This window comes from Aphelocoma coerulescens, chromosome 7, assembly GCF_041296385.1.
Source record: "Aphelocoma coerulescens isolate FSJ_1873_10779 chromosome 7, UR_Acoe_1.0, whole genome shotgun sequence".
In the NCBI taxonomy this organism is placed as follows: domain Eukaryota; kingdom Metazoa; phylum Chordata; class Aves; order Passeriformes; family Corvidae; genus Aphelocoma; species Aphelocoma coerulescens.
Window position 1 is genome coordinate 858012 of NC_091021.1, and position 20242 is coordinate 878253.

General features: G+C 52.1%; 1 protein-coding gene and 1 pseudogene across 21 annotated transcripts in view; both read left to right on the forward strand.

The window, feature by feature from the left end:
* The window catches only part of HDAC4 (histone deacetylase 4), a 178854-nt gene extending 174168 nt beyond the window's left edge, over window positions 1-4686 (forward strand). For all 21 annotated transcript variants that reach the window (XM_069021646.1, XM_069021645.1, XM_069021648.1 and 18 more), the window contains one exon: window positions 310-4686. In XM_069021646.1, coding sequence (XP_068877747.1) covers window positions 310-349 — 40 coding nt within the window. In that variant the 3' untranslated portion in view covers window positions 350-4686. The remainder of the gene's footprint in view (window positions 1-309) is intronic.
* Window positions 2501-17967, forward strand: LOC138113288 (uncharacterized; annotated as a pseudogene).
* Window positions 17968-20242: the final 2275 nt, after the last annotated feature.

A 20242-nucleotide genomic window follows, 5' to 3' on the forward strand; every position in this document is an offset into this window, starting at 1 on the left:
AGAGCAGCAGAGCCATGAGCTCTGTGCCTGAGCCTTCTGCTCCGAGCGTGGCTTTGGACCACGAGAGGGAATTTATTTTGCTGTGGAAAATGTTAAATGTTGCCCAAGTGCAAACAGATTGTCCAAAACCCCTTTTTGGTGGCAAGTTTAATTCCAGGTGAGCCAGCTGATCCGAGCTGGCTGGGTGGGAAGGCGATGGGAACATGAGGAGTGAGACTTGGCACCACAGATTGTCCAACCATGTCATGCCCAACCCTCTTTTCTCTCTCCCCGCCCTCTCCCACCCTGTCTGGCTGTGCAATCCCTCAGACCTGAGGACGAACCCATGGAAGAGGAGCCTCCCCTGTAGCATCCACCTTCGAGCTGGAGTTCTCCTGTCTGTTCGTCTTCGTCTTGAAGCTCTGCCAAGAAGCTTTCTCTTGTTACTCCTGCGTCCTGTCGCGGTTATTTCCCGAACACGGAAGGACAGCCAGGTGTAAAGCAAAGCAAGCGACACAAAAATCAAATCTCTCCGCATCTTTGAGTCTCTTTTTGCCGAAAAACCGCTGGTGAAGAGCAGCAAAGGACTGACACGTTGGGCACTCTTCCTCTGGTCCTCACCGGGAGCGGAAAGAGGAACGACGCCCGGGAAGTCTTTGGCAGAGTTGCCAAACAAAAACAAACAAACAAACAAACAAAACACGAGAATAATAAAGAAATCAAAGATTCAGCAACACAAATCAAACAAACCTTAACGTAAAACTGGTGCTTACAAAGTTGATCACCCACAACTGAGCAATCTCCGCTTGAACCACTCGACCCATCGTGTACTTTCATTTCTTGGATATTTGGAAATGGCTCTTGCCTGCCTGTGAGTCAGCGACAGCTCTTGTCAGAACGGGAACGTTGGGAGATGATGGTGAATTTTTAACGGGGAGGGACAGGGAACGAGGGACTCATCTGACACCTAAGGAAAGGGAAGGAGGAGGCGGGGAACGGTAGCCCGGATGGAGTCGGCTTTATTGTCTCCAAAGCCATCTGAAGATGAGTTTGTGCCTTTTTTTTTAATTGATGGATTTGGTGCAGCTGGATTTTCTGAAGTTTGAGGAACAATGCCTTAAGTAAAAATTAATTTAAAAAAAAAAAAAACAAAACACACACACAAAAAAAAAAAAGGAAAAAAAAAAGAAAAAAAAAAAGAAAAATAAACCACAAAGAACACAGCAGTTCCTGAATATTTTTCCTCTGGTTGGGAAAGCCAAGGACTGCCATCAGGAAGGAAGACTTTTTGGCTTGTGCTGGCATGATGGTGGGAAGCAGGCATCAGCTGAACAGAGCGTCTCCAAAAACTGTCGACAAGTTTGGATTTGTTTTGTTTTCTTTCATTGCTGTTTCAGAGAAAAAAAAAAAAAAGGAAAAAAGGAAAAAAAAAGGAAAAAAAAAAATTAAGGTAGTTGCCAAAAAAAGTGGCAAATACTGTTGGGTCTTTGAAATTCAACCATTTTTAACAACCAATTTTCAAATGTTTTCTCTCTCTTCTACATTATCTAGTAATTGAACTTATCAATTTGGTTGTCGAAGCATGTATTAGACACAAATGCAGGTTTTAAGACTGGAATGCTTTTTATGAAAAGCAACTAGCATGAGATATTGCTTAAATTGTTAGGTATAAATATATATATGTGTATAATGTATATTCCAAATGTATTCCAAGCTTAGAAACCGGATTCCTATGAATTATTGAGAAAAATATTTATGATGCATTTATAGAAAACCAGAAAAAACTATATGTAATAAATGCATACTCTAACAGTAGCCATTGGAAGCTCCCTAGGGACAGATTTGGGAATTGGAACGTCAAAGGTGCTTTTGGAAAAGGATCCAGGTTGAAACTCGAGGACTTTTCAGGCGACAGGTTGGGAAGTTTTTCAGAAAGCCAACACTTTAGCCACTGGGCAACTACCCTAAACATTTGTATTTTAATTTAAGGTTTTTAGTTGTGATCCTTTTCTAACAAAAACGAGAAAAAAAAGAGTTTTTTATAGCAAAGACGCTGAATTTGCTGTTAATTTTTATATGGATATTTCCCGAAACCCTCCGGAAGCCTTGTTTGTGTGACTCTGACATTTCTTTTCCATTTGGCAGGTTTCCTTTCCGAACGGCAATAGCATCTAAACCTTTCTTCCTCCCTCTTTTCTTGCTTGTACATGGATTTTCCTTTTTTTTTTCTTCCCCTTAATTTTATTTTTTTTTTAATTTTTTAATTTTCCGTATGATTTTCTCTCCTTTTTCCTCAACTCTTTTGTACAGTGAGCAGCTTTCTGCAGGTGTAAGGAACTGTGGGCAGACCGACAGAGTTTATTTTTTTCTGGGAAAGGGGGTGGTTTTTTACCGAGGAGGAGGAGGGACCGTGATGGGCTCTTTTTGTGTGCCGATTCCGACTGTATATTTCCTCAGCTCTCTTGTCGTAGCTCTGTAAAGAAAATAAGGAATTTTCTTACCTGGTAGCACTCGGTGGGCGATGCCTTTGTCCAGCCCGTGGCTCCTGGCGCTGCCTGCCCTCGGCAAGGCCCGTTGGACACTCCGGGACCGCTGGCGTTTTCTCTCCGCCGGACACGCCCGCAAACTCCCCACCTCCTCTCTCCCTCTTTTTCTCTCCTCCTCTTCTTCTTCTTCTTCTTCTTCTTCCCGGCGCTGGGAGGGGTTTTGGAGGTCTTTTTTTCTGCCCCCCACCCCGAGGAGGTCGTTGCCTCCCGGGAAGGCCGCGAGCCCTGCCACGGAGCGCGGAGCGTCTTGGGTGCCCGCTCCCAGCAGTGTAGGACAGCACACCCCTCTTCCCAGCGCAGCTTCCCCCTAACCACCCTTCTTTCATCCTCTTCCCACGGTGGCTGGCGGGGCCGCTTCCAGTAACTTCTCTTCTTTCCAGTTCTCGAAGCAGCTGCTTTCATTCCGTTCAGGACTCGCTGGCGGGAGGAATCGGGAGCGTAACCCCACGCGGGAGCGAATGCAGGAGGCTTTTGTTTCCTTCCTCGATTTCTAGCGCAGTTTCAAAACCAGACACTACAGTATTTGAGTTGTGCAAACCCAAGTACGTCCTAGAACCCCAAAAGCCCCGGTTGCAAGGCCCGTCCTCAGCATATCCTAACCCCCCCTCCTGTCCTGGGGATGTTGTGGTTTGGGGTCTTTGTCCATCCAACCACGCTGCTGCTGTGATCCCAAATCCATCTGGCTGCCGAACCTGGTGACTGGCGTGGGGTTTTGCTCGCTGTGCCCTGGGCAGTGCCCCTGTTTACACCTCCCTTTGTGTTGTCAGCTCTTCCCCGGAAGGTTTTTGACATTTCTCCTCCCAGTTCGTGGCAAAGCTTTTTCCTTCCTTTTTGCGTTCCCGGGAGCCACCGGCCGACCGTGCTGAGCTGGTTCCTTTGGAAAATCCGGAGGAGCTTGTCGGGATGCCACCTTCCTTCCTTCCTTCCTTGCTTTCCATCCTTGACCTCAGCTTTTTGCCGGGGTGGAAAGATTTTTCCCGAGCCGTCAGAGCTCGTCTCCTCCAAACTCCCGGCGATGTGGATTTTGTTTCGCAGCATCCCCCTCTTCCCTGGGAACGCTCTGCCCTGGGGCGTGACCTTCCCTGGGGACACTCTTCCCCAGGGATGCTTTCCGGGGCCGGCGCAGGCACGGAGAGAGGGGAGGGAGCCGTCGTTTTGAGGCTCTCCAGGGGTTTTTTCACCTTTTTGAGCCATTAAAGCTTCTTCATTTCAGATGACTTTGCCACGGGGTGGCTGTGCCAGCGGGGCGGGAGCCCGGGGTGCTCCCGCATCCCAGCACGCACTGCCCAGGGCATCCTTTGTACCTGCTTGGGAAGAACAGGAACATCTTTCAGTCCTCTTTACAGTGAAGTGAGGCCCAGTTTGCAGTACACAAGTAACCATGGGGGGGTGGGGTTTTTCTTTTTTGGGGGGGGTTTTTGTTGGTTTGGTTTTTTTTTGTTGTTACTTTCGATACAAAACATTCCTTTTTTTATTAGTGACGGTCATGTATTCATTCCATTCTTCCTTTTGTAAACTTTTTTGGGCCCACGTTCTTTTACGGGCATTGATATATATAAATATATATATAAATATATATGAATATATTTTTTTAAGTTTCCTACACCTTGAGGTTGCATGGTCTGTAAGGTTGGCATGTCTTTATATTGTATACAGATTTTGCACGCCAAACTTGGCAGCTTTGAAAACGATAACAAGAAAAAAAAAAAACAAAAACAAACAAAAAAATTATAAGAGGTGGTTTGGGGGTTTTTTGGGTTGGTTTTTGTTTTGTTTTGTTTTGTTTTGTTTTGTTTTTATATTGGTTTTTTTTTTCCTCTCGTGGCATTTGCGGAGACTAAAGGTTGGGATGTTGTTGTCACACACACACACTCACCCACGCAGCGACACACAAAGGAAGGAGAGTGGGAATTCTTTTTTTTTTTTTTTTTTTTTTTTTTGGAGTCTTACTGAACTTAATAAGAAGAAATTGTGCTTTTTATTGTTAAAAAGAGTAAATAAAGGAAAAAAAAAAAGGACTACTTAAACATTTCTCATTTTAAGAAGAAAAGAAAAAAACTAAGACGTTTATCTAGCACTTGTGACTTACCAATAATAGAGTTTATTGTATTTATGTGGAAACAGTGTTTTTAGGGAAACTACGCCGAACACACCAAGTAAACTGCCTGTGTCATTATTATTATTATTATTATTATTGTTATTATTATTATTTCCCTTTGGGTTGGTGTTTTTGCTTTGATTTCTCGGCTGGGTGGGGAGGTTGGATGCATCCCTTGTGTCAACACACGGAGTCGTTCATTCCGAGGAGCCGGACGGACGGACGGACGGGCGAGGAGGACTTTAAGGAGTTAACTCTTCAGCACAGCTGCGTTAACTTTTTTAAGAAATTACTTTTACATGATGTATTATTGCTCGGTTTCACTTTAAGCAGTCGTGTACTGTGCAACACTGTGGTTTAAAAACGAGACTTTACAGCGAAAGGCAAAACGTGTTTCTTCATTGTCACGAAGTTGGGCTCGTTCTCAGCTCATCTTCACTTTGTCTTTGATATTGATGATGAAAAAAGAAAAAAAAAAAGGTATCCTATTGAAAGAAAATAAATTAACACTTTTTCTGTGCTCCATAGTGGAGGCGCTATTTTCCAATTTATGAGGATGACAAACTTATATATATAATATATATATAAAAGTGGGGGCAGGGAGGGGGGGGGGGAAGGGGTTGAAACATTATTCACCCGAGAGCTTATTACAGATATGTAGTATCAAAAAGTTGTAACTATATTATATTCTACTTTATACCTATACATGCTCAGTATGACGTCACCATTGGTAGCAGCTACCGGTTTACGCTGTAATTTAGACACAATTTCACTCTTATTGTATGGACCCTACTTTCAGTGATGGTAGCATTCTTTGTGCTCGATTTCCCGATGGTCCTTTCTTTTAAATCGGTGGAGTTGGAATATTTTTTCTCATTCTTGTTTTTTCTTTCTTTGGTTTTCTTTTGTTTTTATTTTATTTTCCTCTTTTTATTTCGTTTTACCTTTTTTTTCTTTTTTTTTTTTTTTTTTACTGGCCAATGGTGTCTTTCTCTGACAGTACCGACTTCAATTTCAACTTTATTAGGAGTCCAGTATTTTGTACCACATTATGACAACTTGTTATTCTTGTGGTGTAAATAAAAGAAAAAAGTTAATTATAGTACCACCCGGGTTTCTGCTGCTGATCTTCTTTCCTTCCTTTTCTGGGATGGGACGTTTCATCTGCTGGGTTCTTGGTGTCCTGGAGGGGGGTCTTGGTGCCAGAGTGGCTTTTTGGGCAAAATACACCTGTGTCTACCTCGGGCTGTTCATGGAAAAGTTCCCAGAGCTTCCCAGTTCCTTGTGGCTCCCAGGTGCGTGTTGAAAAGTGCCTGAAAAACAAAAATTGAGTTTCCAGGTGAAGCAACTCCACCTTTATACCTTTCATGGCCTTTTTAGGAGTGTTTTCCCTCTAATTGGCTTCCCAGTTGTCCCTGGAGCCCCCTGAACCCTCCAAAATCCAGCTGCCCCGTGTGCATCGCCTGGAATTATCCTCTGCTCACAGGGGAAGAGGCCACGCTCCAGTTCTGGGCTCCTTCCAGTGACTCCCAGGAGAAGCAGCCAGGTTGGTGCTCCCGGGCTCTGCAGGGCTCCTCGTGGGAGGGGCAGGGGGGAACTCACAGGGAGAACTTGGGATCGTCACGATTCCCTCAGCAGTGAAGCGGCTTCAGCGCGATTCATGGGAATCATGGAATGGTTTGGGTTGGAAGGATCTGGGACATCCCATCCCATCCCATCCCATCCCATCCCATCCCATCCCATCCCATCCCATCCCATCCCATCCCATCCCACCCTCTGCCACAGGCAGGGACACCTCCCACTGTCCCAGGCTGCTCCAAGCCCCAATGTCCAGCCTGGCCTTGGACACTGCCAGGGATCCAGGGGCAGCCCCAGCTGCTCTGGGCACCCTGTGCCAGGGCCTGCCCACCCTCCAGGGGAACAATTCCTTCCCAATATCCCATCCATCCCTGCCCTCTGGCAGTGGGAAGCCATTCCCTGTGTCCTGTCCCTCCATCCCAAGTCCCTCTCCAGCCCTCCTGGAGCCCCCTTAGGCTCCAAGGTCTCCCTGGAGCCTGTATTTGTGGCAGATGTGGGTGTGGTGATTGTTTTAGGACCATGATCTGGGGCTTCCAGGCTGGCTGGGAGGGCACCTGCAGCTCCCTTGAGCAGAGCCAGGAGGGCTCCTCTGGGCAGAAGGCTGGGAAGGGGCTCGCAGGAGCTGGGGGAGCTCCTTTCTGGGAGTGAAATCCCACTGCTGGGCGATCCAGCTGAGGCAGAGGCCTGGTTTTGAGGGGTGGGGGCTGTTTCAGACATGATCCCAGTCCCTGGATCTCTGGGACTCACCTGGAATGCTCTGAGCTCACTGTGGGCACAGGGACACAAACCTGAGGGGAGGGAGGGTTGAACTCGATGCTATGGCACCTGCTGCTTTAGCCGTGGGGATTTTTACAGCTAGAAATCCGTAAATCCCAAGGAAAACAGCATTGTCCCACAATGAATGTGATCCAACACCATTCTGAGGTGGTTCCCTCTTGGCTCCTCCGATGTGTGCCCGTGGCTGGGTGTGAGGGATGGATGCCTGGCCTGGCACTGGGGTGGGTGATGCTCCACACCCTTCCCAGGGTTCTCCCAGGGTTTCATTTTCTTCATTTCTCTTGTTTTCCTAATATTTTTAAAGGAGGAAGAGGCAGTTTCTCCCTCTGGGCAGCAAGTCAAGGCTCTGTGCTTTAGATGGATGTCTGTGGCAGTGGGAGCCCTGCAGGGGGAAGAGCAGGGTCCAATACTAAATGTACAACCCGAGCACACGGTGGGCAGGAGTTCAGTCTGTGTCAGCAAAATGTCCTGGATTTATGATGGGATTTGGATCTGTGTGGAGTGGAAACTTTCTCCTAAAAAGTGCTGGTGCAGGGTTCATCTCTTAGGGGGTTGTCTGAAGCTCTCTGAGGGACCTGGGAACTCATTTGTTTCCCCTGCCTGGATCTGATGTGTCGATGTCACCTGCAAAGTTGTCCTGGGACAGAGAAAATGCTTGGAAAAATAGCATGTGGGGTGAAATTCCAGGGGATGTCAAAGGGACTGGGAGTTCCTGGCAGGGAGAGGCTGGGAAGTGCTTCCCACTGCTTCCCTGGAGGAAAACCCTGTGATAATTGATGGAAAGGTGCAATAACAGGGTCACGTCCAAGAATTTAAGAGCTTTCTGTCTGGGTATGGGAGGAAAAAGCCAAAGCTGGCCCAAGGAAGGAGAAAGTTCATGGCAAGAACGACCCTGAGGGGCTGGAGCGTGTCCAGAGAAGGGAACGGAGCTGGGGAGGGGCTGGGAAGGGGAGCTGGGAAAGGGGCTCAGCCTGGAGCAAAGGAGGCTCAGGGGGGACCTTGTGGCTCTGCACAAGTCCCTGACAGGAGGGGGCAGCCGGGGGGGAAATCGGGCTCTGCTCCCAGGGAACAGGGACAGGAGGAGAGGGAATGGCCTCAAATTGCACCAGGCGAGGAATTAGGGAAAATGTCTTGCCTGAAATGGTGGCCAGGCCTTGGAATGGGCTGTCCAGGGCAGCCACCACCCCTGGAAGGGTTCCAAAAGTGGGCAGGTTGTAGCCAGGCCCTCACTCACTCCCTGCAGCAGGATGGGAGAGGAAAGGAGAGGAGAGGGAGAAGTGGGAAAGCTCGTGGGTCAGATGAGGACGGGTTAGAAAGTGCAAGGGCCGGGGGGTCGAGCAGGAAGGAAAATACAAGGAAAGGGCTGGCAAACCATCCCTGAATGGAAAGCGGTTCCTGCAGGAGCTGCTCAGGGAACAAACCTCCAGAGGTGCCTGAAATCCAGGGCTCCCCAGCAGGGCTGTTCGCAGAGCAGGAGAGGATGAGTTTTAAGGATTGTGGGAGTGCTAAAAACACAGCTCCCCAGGCTGTGGGGAAGGCACAGTCTGCCTTTTTTCCAGCAGCACAAGCTGGCAAAGCCAATTCCTGCTGAGGATGGGGAATACATTCCCGTTTCACAGCTGTGCTAATGGAAGGCCTCAGCAGGAACAGAGCAAATGCCGAACTAATTATGGGCTTCTGAGGGAAAGGATCCTGCCTGGGGGACACACAGAGGTGTCTTCTGGATGGCCACGAGGGAAGAGCAAACCTCTGCCCACGTTTACAGCAAATTAAATGATTCAGTAGCAGAGGGAAATGTTTAGGGCCAGGCCTTGAGGAAAGGTGGTGGCACAGGCTGCTCTCTCCAGGGCTTCTCTGCCTGGCCAAACTGCTGCCCCTTGGAAGGGAGTGTAGGAGGTTGAAACAAAAGCACCCCAAAATCTCACTCCTGCACAGCAAAAGTGGGGAAAACACTTCCTGTGTAGGTTGGATCACACAGCCGGAGCATCAGTGTGCACCAGCCACAGACAGGTGCCCTTTATCTGATTTATTACCTGTCTTTTGAGCCTTTTGCATCTATTTTTTTTTTTATTAATTCATTCCCCTGCCCCAAGGGGGAAGGTTTGGAATCACAGAATCACAGAAAGGGACTTTAAAGATCATCTTGTTCCACCCCCTGCCATGGCCAGGGACTCCTTCTTCAAATTCAGTGTAATTAAAGGGGAAAAAAAAAGGCTTTTTACTGTATTTAGGAGGATGAGGGTTCAGACAGAACTGTGCATTTGTGCTGTATCAAGGCACAATTATCCAATGGTCACCAGCTTCAGAGCGCCTGCAGGAACAAGAAACCTGTTTCCCATTAAATCAGGAAGGGGACAGGGAGCAATTCCTGGGCTTTAAAGGCAATTCAATACCCAGAGTCCTCGAGCGAGCTTTCAGAATTTCACTCTTCAATTACAGGTTCGAGTTTGAAAGGGGCAAAAAAATAAAAAATTAAAAAAAAAAAAAAGAATTCCCTCCTTCCCCACCAGCACAGAGCAATTCCTGCAATCCTCCCCCAATCCCCGTGGATAACGCAGCCAGCCCAGGCTTAGCAGCTGCCTTTGAGCCGGCTGGGTTCAGCCGCTGGTGAGCGGCAGGAATTTCTGGAGCCCGTTTATCCAGGAGGAGGTCCCGGCGCTGCTGAGGGTCCCTGCCCGGCCCCCAGCCCAACCCAACCCAGCCCAGCCCAGCCCTGCCCAGCCCAGCCCAGCCCAGCCCAGCCCAGCCCTGCCCAGCCCAGCCCAACCCAACCCAACCCAGCCCAGCCCAGCCCAGCCCAGCCCAGCCCAGCCCTGCCCAGCCCAGCCCAGCCCAGCCCAGCCCTGCCCAGCCCAGCCCAGCCCAGCCTTGCCCAGCCCTGCCCAGCCCAGCCCAGCCCTGCCCAGCCCAGCCCAGCCCAGCCTTGCCCAGCCCTGCCCAGCCCAGCCCAGCCCAGCCCAGCCCAGCCCAGCCCTGCCCAGCCCAGCCCAGCTCAGCCCAGCCCAGCCCAGCCCAGCCCAGCCCAGCCCAGCCCTGCCCAGCCCAGCCCAGCCCAGCCCTGGCAGTGCTGCCCCGGGGCTGCTCCCGAATCGTTCTGTGCTGCAGCAGGAGGAACAGCGGGACCAAAAGGGATGGGAAAAGTGGCTTTGGGAAAGGTGGAGAGAACTCCGTCTGGGAAAGGGAGGGAAGCTGAAGCGGAGACGGAGTGGGGGAAAACTCCGCTGGGAGCATCCCGAGTGCATACCGAACCCTGCCAAGCCTGGGGAGCACAGGGAAGAGGGGCTGCATCCCCCAGCTGTTTTTAGGGGATGTCTGCAGGATGGGGCAGCCAGGTGCCCAATCCCAGCTCCGGGGGATGCAGCCTGGGAGGAGGACGAGGAGGAGGAGGCTGTGGAATACCTGCACACCCGAGCCACAGAGCGGCTTCCTGTAGCTCTGGCTGGAAGCTCAGCCAGGCCTGCCTGGTTCCCCCTGGGCTGATGGATGGTGGCCCCTGACTCCCTGGGACACTTTCCCTGGTTCCAGGGGACAGGGGATGCTCAGCCTGTGGCTGGTGAGGCAGCTCCGTGCTGGGGATAACAAATTGCCTTGGCCAGGTTGATCTGCTGGGCTCTGGCAGAGCCCTGTGCTGTGACAGATCCCGGGAGTGCTGAAAACAAGACTGGAATTGAGTTATTCCGGGAGAGCTGCAGGCTAATTCCTCTTTCATCTAAAGCCTTCTTGTGTTTGACCTCTCTCCCCTTTATCTGCGATGGGAAATTTGATTTGCACTGTTATTCCAAAACAATTCCTCTCGGTCCCTTTTGTGAGGCGAGAAAGGCAGGACTTAGGGCTTAAGTATCCAGGGCTGCTTCCCAGCTCTGTGGTGGAGAGGCTTGGAGGGGGATGGAAGGGAGAGGAATCCAAGCAGGGCAGGGAAGTGTCTGCAGGTTCCACCTGGGCTCCTCCAGAGCGCAGCTCGGATCCGCTCTGGGGACAGCTGGATCGGGCCCTCGTTCCCAAGGGTCCTGGCTCCCCGTGCTGGTGCTGCCGGGCTGCTCAGCCCGTCCTTCCTGGGGCAGGGCCATGCAGCCCCCCGAGCTGAACCCTGCTGGCCTGTCTGGAGGCGGGGAAGTCACTCAGAAACACGGAACTTGGCGGCTCCCAGCAGTCGGAAGACACGGTGCCTTGGATTTATCGTGGAATCATAAAGGTTGGAAAAGCCCTCTGAGAGCCCTGAGTCCAACCATTCCCCCAGCACTGCCAATCCCACCACTGACCCATGGCCCCACGTGCCACATCCACGTGGCTTTTAAATCCCTCCAGGGATGGGGACTCCACCACTGCCCTGGGCAGATGCACCAGTGCCTGGCCTCCCTTTTTAGGGAAGGAATTTTTCCCAATATCCAACCTAAGCCTTCCCTGAGGGACTGAAGTGGCAGTTGACCTTGGGTGCAGGACGAGCAGAGGTCATGCCAAAACCCTGAGGGCTTGCAGGAGAGGTGGAGATGGATGTTATTCCTGCCATGTGGAGCCTCATCCTTCTTCCCTATGAGGGTGGGCAGGCCCTGGCACAGGGTGCCCAGAGCAGCTGGGGCTGCCCCTGGATCCCTGGCAGTGTCCAAGGCCAGGTTGGACATTGGGGCTTGGAGCAGCCTGGGACAGTGGGAGGTGTCCCTGGCCATGGCAGGGGTGGGATGGGATGGGATGGGATGGGATGGGATGGGATGGGATGGGATGGGATGGGATGGGATGGGATGGGATGGGATGGGATGGGATAGGATGGGCTTTAAGGTCCCTTCCAACCCAAACCTTTCTGGGATTGTCTGATCCTCCTGAGCAGAGCTGAACCACGTGGACCACCTGGATTAAGGTACCTCTGGAGATGTCCAGGTGTTTTCGCTCTTCCCCCTTCTCCTACTGCAGGACAGGTTTCTCCTCCTCCCTTGCCCTATCTGAAAGTGGTTTTGCCTAGCTCATCCTCAGCTCTGGGATTCTGGGGAGTTGGGAGATTCACAGCAGAGCAACTTCCAAAACGAGGAAATGAGAAGTCGTGGCAGAAATGCTCTGAAAGATGCCTTGGCTGGCAGCGCTCATGGGGCAGCTCTCAAAGCAACATCTTTCTAAAGAAGCTTAAAACTAATCTCCCAGTTGTGCTTTGGGTTGGTTTTTTTTTTAATTCTCTTCCCCCTTGGGCACGATCAAAGCTGTGATCTCAAAGGAACATGTCATATTTTGGCTGGTTGCTGGAAAAGCCAAGAGGAACGGGAAGAGACACCCTGGCTGCCACCAAACCCATCTGTTGGCTGAGCAGCACCACACTCGTCCTGCTGGGTGCCTGGGGAGAGCCAGCTGGAGGCTCAAGTGCTTTCCCAATTTTTAGCTGGATTTTCTTCCTTTCCAGACAACTCAGACTGTGCTTGGAACCTGTCTGGCAGTGTTTGGCTTCCTGCCTGCTTGGAGCCAGGGCCTGTGGAGATTAATGACATGGAAAATGAGGAATGCTGGCCGTAAAACTCTGTGGGGAAAAGGCAGCTTAGGGAGGCAGCCTCTGGTGAGGTGTGTGGCTGCTTCAGGGCTGGGGTTTGGGGAGGCAAGGGCTCCAGCAGCTCTTCTAACAGGATTATTGTCCCCATCCCTGCAAGTGCCCAAGGCCAGGTTGGACATTGGGGCTTGGAGCAGCCTGGGATAGTGGAAGGTGTCCCTGCCTATGGCAGGGGGTGAGATGGGATGGGCTTTAAGGTCCCTTCCAACCCAAACCATTGTGGGATTCTGGGATCTTTAAAAAAAAAAAAATCAAGTCATGAAGGGGCTGGAGCGCCTTGGGTACAGCAAATCCTTCCCTTCCCCTCCCCTCCTGAAGGAAATGATCCGGGTTTCTGCAGGTGAGGACCTGTTTGGGATATCTGAAGGGGCAGGCTGTGGCCTGGCCGTGTTGAATCAGCTGGAGAGCAGGGGTGCTGGGTGAGGGAGCCCCTCCAGACTGACCCCACCAGCTCTCCCAGTGAGGAAAGGGAATCCCATTCCTGGCACAGCAGGAAGGCTCAGCTCCAAGCCACCTCATGCCGTGCTGACAGGGCAGGGTGATCAGGCTGGGAAGGGCCCCTCTCACACCAGTGAGAAACCAGCGCCTCGGGAAGCTGCTGCCACGATGTCAGCGCTGCTTCTCCTTGAGGCTGAAAGAGGAGAGCTGCTGAAATGCAGCTTCCCAGGCCTGTTTGTGCCCAGACAAACCTCCTCTCCAAGGGCAAAATCCCCTGGGTGCAGGTGCATCCCTCCAGCAGGCAGCTATGGTCCATTCCCAGCCGGGGAGAGGAAACCCGTGAGGATTTGTATCCGGAATTTTCCGTGAGCTCTGTTCCCATGAGGGTCCCCCTGGACGTCCCTGCACCCTGGGACACCCCCCTTCACGTGTGCATGGGCTTCACCTCCTCCTGGATTCTGCCTGCAATCCGTGCAAGCACGGGAATTCTCGGCCATGAAAAGGGGGTGGCCTATGGGAAGGATCCCTAAATCACCCTGGAACTGGCAACCTAAATCCTTCAGGCAGCAGGGGCAATGCCAGCACCCCCTGACTCCTGCCAGAGCTCTGGCTAAAGAAGAGGAGAGAGCCCTTCAAGAGTGGCCATGCCAGGAGCCTTTATTCATTACAAAATTCACCTAGGAACACACTTGAGGCCTTGTTGTCCTAAAAGAAGGGGCCTGGTCGCCTCTTGCTGGAGCAGGGCAGCTTGGCCATGGCCAGGGAAGGAGGATTTGAGGCGGGGGCAGCAAAGCTGGAGGAGGGATCCATGATTTGGACACGGGAAGAGGGAAAAGGGGATTTCCAGCTGTTTGTGCCGCCTCTCTCCAGAGGGATGGGTGAAACGGGGCTGCAAAGCCACGTGTCTGATCTGGAGGGGAAGGAGCAGCAGTGCCACAGCTCAGGGTGGGGCCAGCTGAGTTCTCCTGGTGTTCCCACCCTCCTTCATCCAAAGGGAGAGACAAAAACTGCCTTCCCCCCTTTCTCCCTGTCCCTCAGGCACAGCTCCCAGCCTGTGCAGCAGTGGCAGGGAGCAGGCCCAGCCCCTGGTTCAGCAGAAAAGGTTTTCCACGTTCCTCCTGCAGTTTCACCTCTCTGCTGGTCCCTAAAGGCTGTCCCTGCGCAGCTCCAGCCCGGAGCATCCCTCGGAGCAGGGGCAGGTACGTGATTTTGGGGACCCTCCACACCTCCTGCCTGTGCTTCCCAGCATCCTGCTGGGGCAGTGGATACAGGGATGAGCCGCAGCAGCGCTGGAGGAGCTCGGGGGGCAGGGATTTAGGATGCTGAGGCACTTTCTGATCGTGACCCTGTGAAGGTGTGGGAGGAGGGACGGGGCTGTTTGAAGTCCCAGCCGCCCATCTTCCCTTTCCAGCCCCTTGAGCCGAGGCTGAGCTGGATGAAATCAGCATTTCCTGGCTGGAAGCGGGGTTGAGGACAGGCTGGGTGCTCCTGTGGAACCCACGGCAAGCAGCAGCGTGCAGCATCCCCACCCTGCAGGGCATGGCTGGGGGCTTTGGCCCTCGGATTATTTCTTTCAACCCAACCCAGGGCAACAGGACAAAACCTGGTGGGGAGGGAAGATGAGGCTGAATGAGTCTTTAGGTGGGGAAAGGTGGAAATCACCTGGAAAGAAAGAAAATAGACACGTGTATTTACAGATGTATGTATTTTACATACATAAATATGAATAAAATCTGACCCAGCCCTGAATTTTTCTGGCAGAGAAGTGAAATTCGTGAGGAAATACAGCCCAGGCTGCAATTCCTCATTATATCAGTGGGAGCTACGTTGCTGGGGCCAGTAAATCTGCCAGATGGCAACGGGGGGGGAATTAGGTGGGAAGGTGGGACCCTCAGGAGGGTGCTGTGCGTGCCTTCCCCCAGCCCCTGGGCACCCCCACCTTCCTCGTTAAGGAATGTTAATCACCCCAAAGTGCTCCCAGAGGTTTGTTTATAATAAAACCTTTACGGTGCTCAGAGGTTTGGGTTTTTGTTTTTTTCCTTTCCCTGTTGCATGGGAAGGGTTGGGAGGGATGGCAGCTCCAAGGAATGTGGCTGCCCCATCCCAGACAGGCTGGATGGGGCTTGGAGCAACCTGGGGTAGTGGAAGGTGTCCCTGCCCCTTTTCCAGAGATGTTCAGAAATGTGATCTTTCCGGGATCGCTGCCCTTGCCGAGCAGGGTGGGCAGGGAATGGGCTCAGGAGTTATCTGGGACCCAGACAGATCCATGCCTCGTTAATCCCCGAAATCTCGTTTGCTTGAGTAACCAGCCCGAGGCTGCCAGGCCAGGCTCAGTCCCAGCTGGGTGTTGGCTGCCCCGTGCTCTGCAGAACTCGTGACACATCAAGGAAAAGCCTTTTCAACGAGCAGAGCTAAATAGAAGACTGAAAAAAAAAAACCCAAGCCCTAAAAATCAAGTGACTGGCAGAGAACGCAGCTGGCTCCTTCCTCCTCATCCTGGAAAAGCCACGGGGTGGTTCTCCATCCCCAGCCTGAGCTTCCTCCTCTCCCTCCCCAGCGTCCTGCGTGAAGGAAGAAGGATGAGCTACGAAGGATGAAGGATGAAGGATGAAGGATGAAGGATGAAGGATGAAGGATGAAGGATGGGCTGTTTCTCCGGAGAGGAGGAGGAGGAGAGAAGTGCTTTTCCCTCGGGAGCCCTGCAGTTCCTGGTGAGTGTTGACAGGACCCATGCTGGCAGCAGGCAGGCAGGCAGGGGCTGTGCCAATGGATGATATCACGGGGCTGACGGACTCCAGAGCTGCTCGGACAGATCCGGGAGAGATAAAAGGGGGAGCTGTCTGCCCAGGACAGAGCCCAGCCCATCACCTTCGGGAGATAAACGGAGCCGCTTTCATTTGGGAGGGGGAAGGAGATAATAAATGAAATGCTGCAGTGACCTCTGGGGGATCCCAGAATTGTTTGGGTGGGAAGGGACCTTAAATCTCATCCCATTCCACCCCCTCCCTGCCATGGGCAGGGACACCTTCCACTATCCCAGGCTGCTCCAAGTCCCACCCAGCCTTAAACGGATGCATGGATGGACACAAGTGAAATGTTGACCTGTTTCCTAGAGGAGAAAAGAAGATGCTCCAGGGGGAACCCCCCACATTTCCCATTGCCAAAAAATACCAAATTAATGGGATAACTCTCCCTGCCCACCACCTTTCTGCAAAGGGAACTGTTGAATTTGCTTTATATGTTAATGTTACAGCTCTTTAATAATGGCCTCATCGTGGGGTGGGGACTCAGGGCAGTAAAATGTAAAATGTGGGTTTTCCCAATGGCAAAGCCAGAAATATTCCTGGTGTCCCAGGCCTGGCACTGAATTCCCTGTACACAATGTCCATCTCCGCCATCCCCAGCATCTCCTGATGACTGGAGCTCGGGCTGGCTCGGACACACTGAGACACACACGGAATTGTTTGGAGAGGAGAAATAAAAACACCTCAAGGGCTTCCAGACTGCAGGAAAAGAGTGCTCAGCCTTTTCTCCATGTTTCCTCCACATGGGAATTGGCTCCAATCAGCACAAGCCCTGGAACCCTTTTACTGATTTATTTCTCCGACGCCAACAGGACAAGGAGCCCAAGCTCTGCCTCGGGGAATACTCTGGGCAAAACCTCGCTCGGTGAACCCCACGGTCAGAGGAGTTCTTGGGTGGCCCCGTGGCTTTCTGTCCCCTCTGATGAGGGACCTGGGACCCTGAAGAAGCCAAGGCTGACCACAGTGAAATCTGTGGTGCCTGTGCCATTGGATAGCACCGGGGAAAAGGTGAGCTAAGGGACTGGAAAAGGGGGAGATGGCCTCTCACAGCTCCTGAGTAACCCTTTCCCTGTTGGGGGAAAGACCCATCCTCTCCTGGGGCTGTGGTGCTTTCCTCTTGCCTGGAGGATCATTTCCTCCCATCCAGGGGTTGCTCCATGTCCATGGCCTCCTGGAAAACAGGAATTTTGAGGGGCAGCTTGATGCTTATCTCCAGGACATGCCTGGGCCTGCAGCTCGTGGGGTGTTGCCAGCTCCCTTCCCTGGAAGGGCGCCGAGACACGGGAGTCAGACACAGCTTGGATCGGGATGCCTTCAACCCCAGTGACCACCCACAGCTGGATTGGGCTGCCTTTAACCCCTTCCCTGGGTGTGTTGTCCCACCTTTGCATCTCGGAGCTGTTCCTGCAGCTCTCCAGACTTGCCTTGGTGCATTTTTCCTCCGCAAAGGGGAGGGGAATAAAGGAATGAATGAAAGAACGAATGAACGAACCCCAAGGGGTTCTGTTCCCCACCCAGCATCCCAAAGCTCTCCCTGGACAACAATTTTCACCTCCCACCTGGCTCCTCCATGCTGAAGGTTGCTCCAGCATCATGCTGGTGCCGTGGGGTTATGGGGAAAACCTTCTCGTGTGGATGCTGTGAACTTTGGGTGTGGTGGACACCCAGAGCTGCAGAACCTCCCAAGCCACCGATGTTGTGCTTCCCTGGAGGACACAACCATCTCCTCAACTCGTTACCTTCCACTCCCCTCTAGTGGTTATGGAGCCAGGGAGGCAGAGAGGAGCACAGTGGTGCAGGGAAGTGGCTTTTTAGTCATCACTGATGCCATCTGAAGGGCTCAGATGGGTTCCTGCTTCGGGCCAGAGAGGCGTGCGCCTGTGTGACACACCCCAGGCTGAGCCAGGGTGGTGGAGGTGGGGTCTCACCCTGCACCTTCCTTTCTTTAAAAAAAATAGAAATAAGTTAAAGACCAAAAAAATTAGTTCCTCTCCCTAATAAGAGAAACTAAAAAAAAAAGTAACTACAAGTGGCCACAGGGCATTAATCCTGCTGTCCCCATCTCCCCCACCTCTGTCTCCAGCCCGTGAGATTCCAGGGTGTCGGTCTTGTAGCCAGCCCAAACACGTGGCCAAGAGCCTGGAGAAGAAAGATGCTGTGAATCTGATGCTCTGGCCTCAGTTCCTGGTGCTGTCAGCTACCAGGAGAGTTAAAAATGAGTAGATGAGAAGGGAGCTGAGATGGGATGATAAATCTCAGGCGAGGACCCCCCTCACTTTCTCCACTGCCATCCCAAGAGGTTTTCTCGGAGCTGGTGCTGATCCTTGCTGAGCAAACATCTCTGGGTGTGCATCTCCTCCTGGCTGAGCACTCCCCAGGCACAGGGGAGGCAGCAGGGCACCTGGGGCTTGGCTCTGCCTTGGTTTGTCCCTCTGTGATCCAGCAGACCTGGCTGTGAGGCACCCCGGAGCTGGGGGGCTCCAGCCAAGAGCCAGACCGTGGTGCCAGCCCTCCAGTTGGTTCAGGTGGGTGGTGACAGGGCGGTGGTGGAGGGGCACAGAGTGATCCCACAGCTCCTGCCCTCCTGTTTCTCCGCCTGGCAGCAGCTTTTTGGTGTATTCCCATCTGCTGGGATGGCAGATCCCTGCCTGCAGGGATGGGAAAACAGCTGGCCTGCCTGCACAAGGAGGTGCTGGGACAAACCCAGCCCTGGAGATGGAACCCCCGTCTCTCTCCACGCCCCCCACCCTCCCTCGGGATGGCTCCTCTGCCAGCCCTCCTTGGGACCATCCCCTCCAAGGCCCCTTCAGTGCCACCACGCCGGCCCCGACCTTTCTCCCAGCACGGGGCCGGGGACCTACATGTTTGCTTGAGAACTGAAATTCCTCTTCTTTCTTTTCCCTTTTCCCCCTTTGGAAGTCGGGAAGTTTCCAGCATGAGTCACTGCCCGCCTCTCCTCCGTAATTAGCGCGCTGGGAGTTGCGAGGATGACTTGGGGGTAGTCTCCTCGAATTAATCAAAGTGTGTCTTCCACACTGCAGTGCAGTAAAACCATCATCCGGCCAAATCCCTCCTGACTGGCACAGCCCTATCCCAGTCCTTTCTCCCTCTGCTCTTTCCTCCTCTTTTTTTTTTTTTTTTTTTTTTTTTTTTTTTTTTTTTTTTTTTTGTTCTTGGTCTCTTTTATCCTTCCCCTCTTCGCGGCGTTTCCCACAAATGCTCGTAACCTCTCTTCCCCTTGAATTTGGCAGAGCCCTTCTCAGGGAGGTTTGTTTGTTTTGTGCTTGCAGCCCTTTTCCTGGTGTCCATCAATGTGTCGCTGCGGTCGGATGTTGGGAAGTTTGGGCTTTGTTTGTTTGGTTCACAGGCTTTTGACATGTTAAACAACAGGATGGTTTCGCCTCTTGACAATAGGAACAAACCCCGAGTGACCCTACTGCTGCTTTCAGCTCCCCATTAAAACCTCCAATTTTAATTGTTTTCAGGATTAAACGAACTTTTTAAGGATCAAAAAAAAAAAAAAAAAAAAAAACCAACAAGCCATTTTGAGCATTTTTCCCCTCTCTGTTGGTCACCTTGTTCTGTGAGAGCCGTGTGGGTGGAAGAGCTTTGTCAGTGTGAGCTCTGTGCGTGGAATCCCAAATGGTTTGGGTTGGAAGGGACCTTAAAGCTCAACCCAGGTGGGCAGGGACATCTTTCACTCGTCCAGGTTGCTCCAAGCCGTGTCCAGCCTGGCCTTGGACACTTCCAGGGATGGAGCAGGAGAGAGGGAATGAGACAGATCTGATGGAGGAGGTTCACCAAATTAATTTGTTTGACCCTTGCCTTGCTGAGCTAAAACCTTTAGGTTTAATTCCCATGAAATCCAGCGCCGCCTTTCCTCTGGAATTTGCATTTGAGGGCAGTGCTTGTCCGGGGAGAGGCAGCCGGAGCTGCGGCCACCACGGAGTGGTTCTGGTGCTGCCTGTCCCGTGTGTCAGCAAATAACCAGGAGCACCATCGGGCAAACCCGGGGGGAATGCGCCATGGGAATTTCGGCTTAGCGGGATGGGACAGAGGATAAAGCCAAGACTAGACGCGGGAGGCTGGGATGGGGGAAGCTGCTAGAGCAGAACACAGGTTTTCCTCCACACTGAGAGCCGTGCTGCTGAGATAAAAGGCACGCTGCAGAAAAGGCTGGATTTGGGGATTTAGCAGTGCAGGCAGGAATGCTGAAAGCTCCGAGGGGGCTGGTTGCCATCCGGTATTTTTCCTTGTCATCGTGGAATGTTTCTTTCCTGGAACTGGAGCACAGATTCCCGTGTCCTTTGATACCCGAGGTATCTTGAATTCCTTCTGGGTGACTGGCAAGTCCTTAAAGACAAACTTGGGAGCCGGAATTTTGCATTGCCTCTTCATTTATCCAGCTCTGTTTTCAGTTCTCGCGGTATACTTGGATATACAGGCCTTGACTTTTCCAGCAGCAAAGCTCCAAAGACTTGAAATAATGATTTGGGGT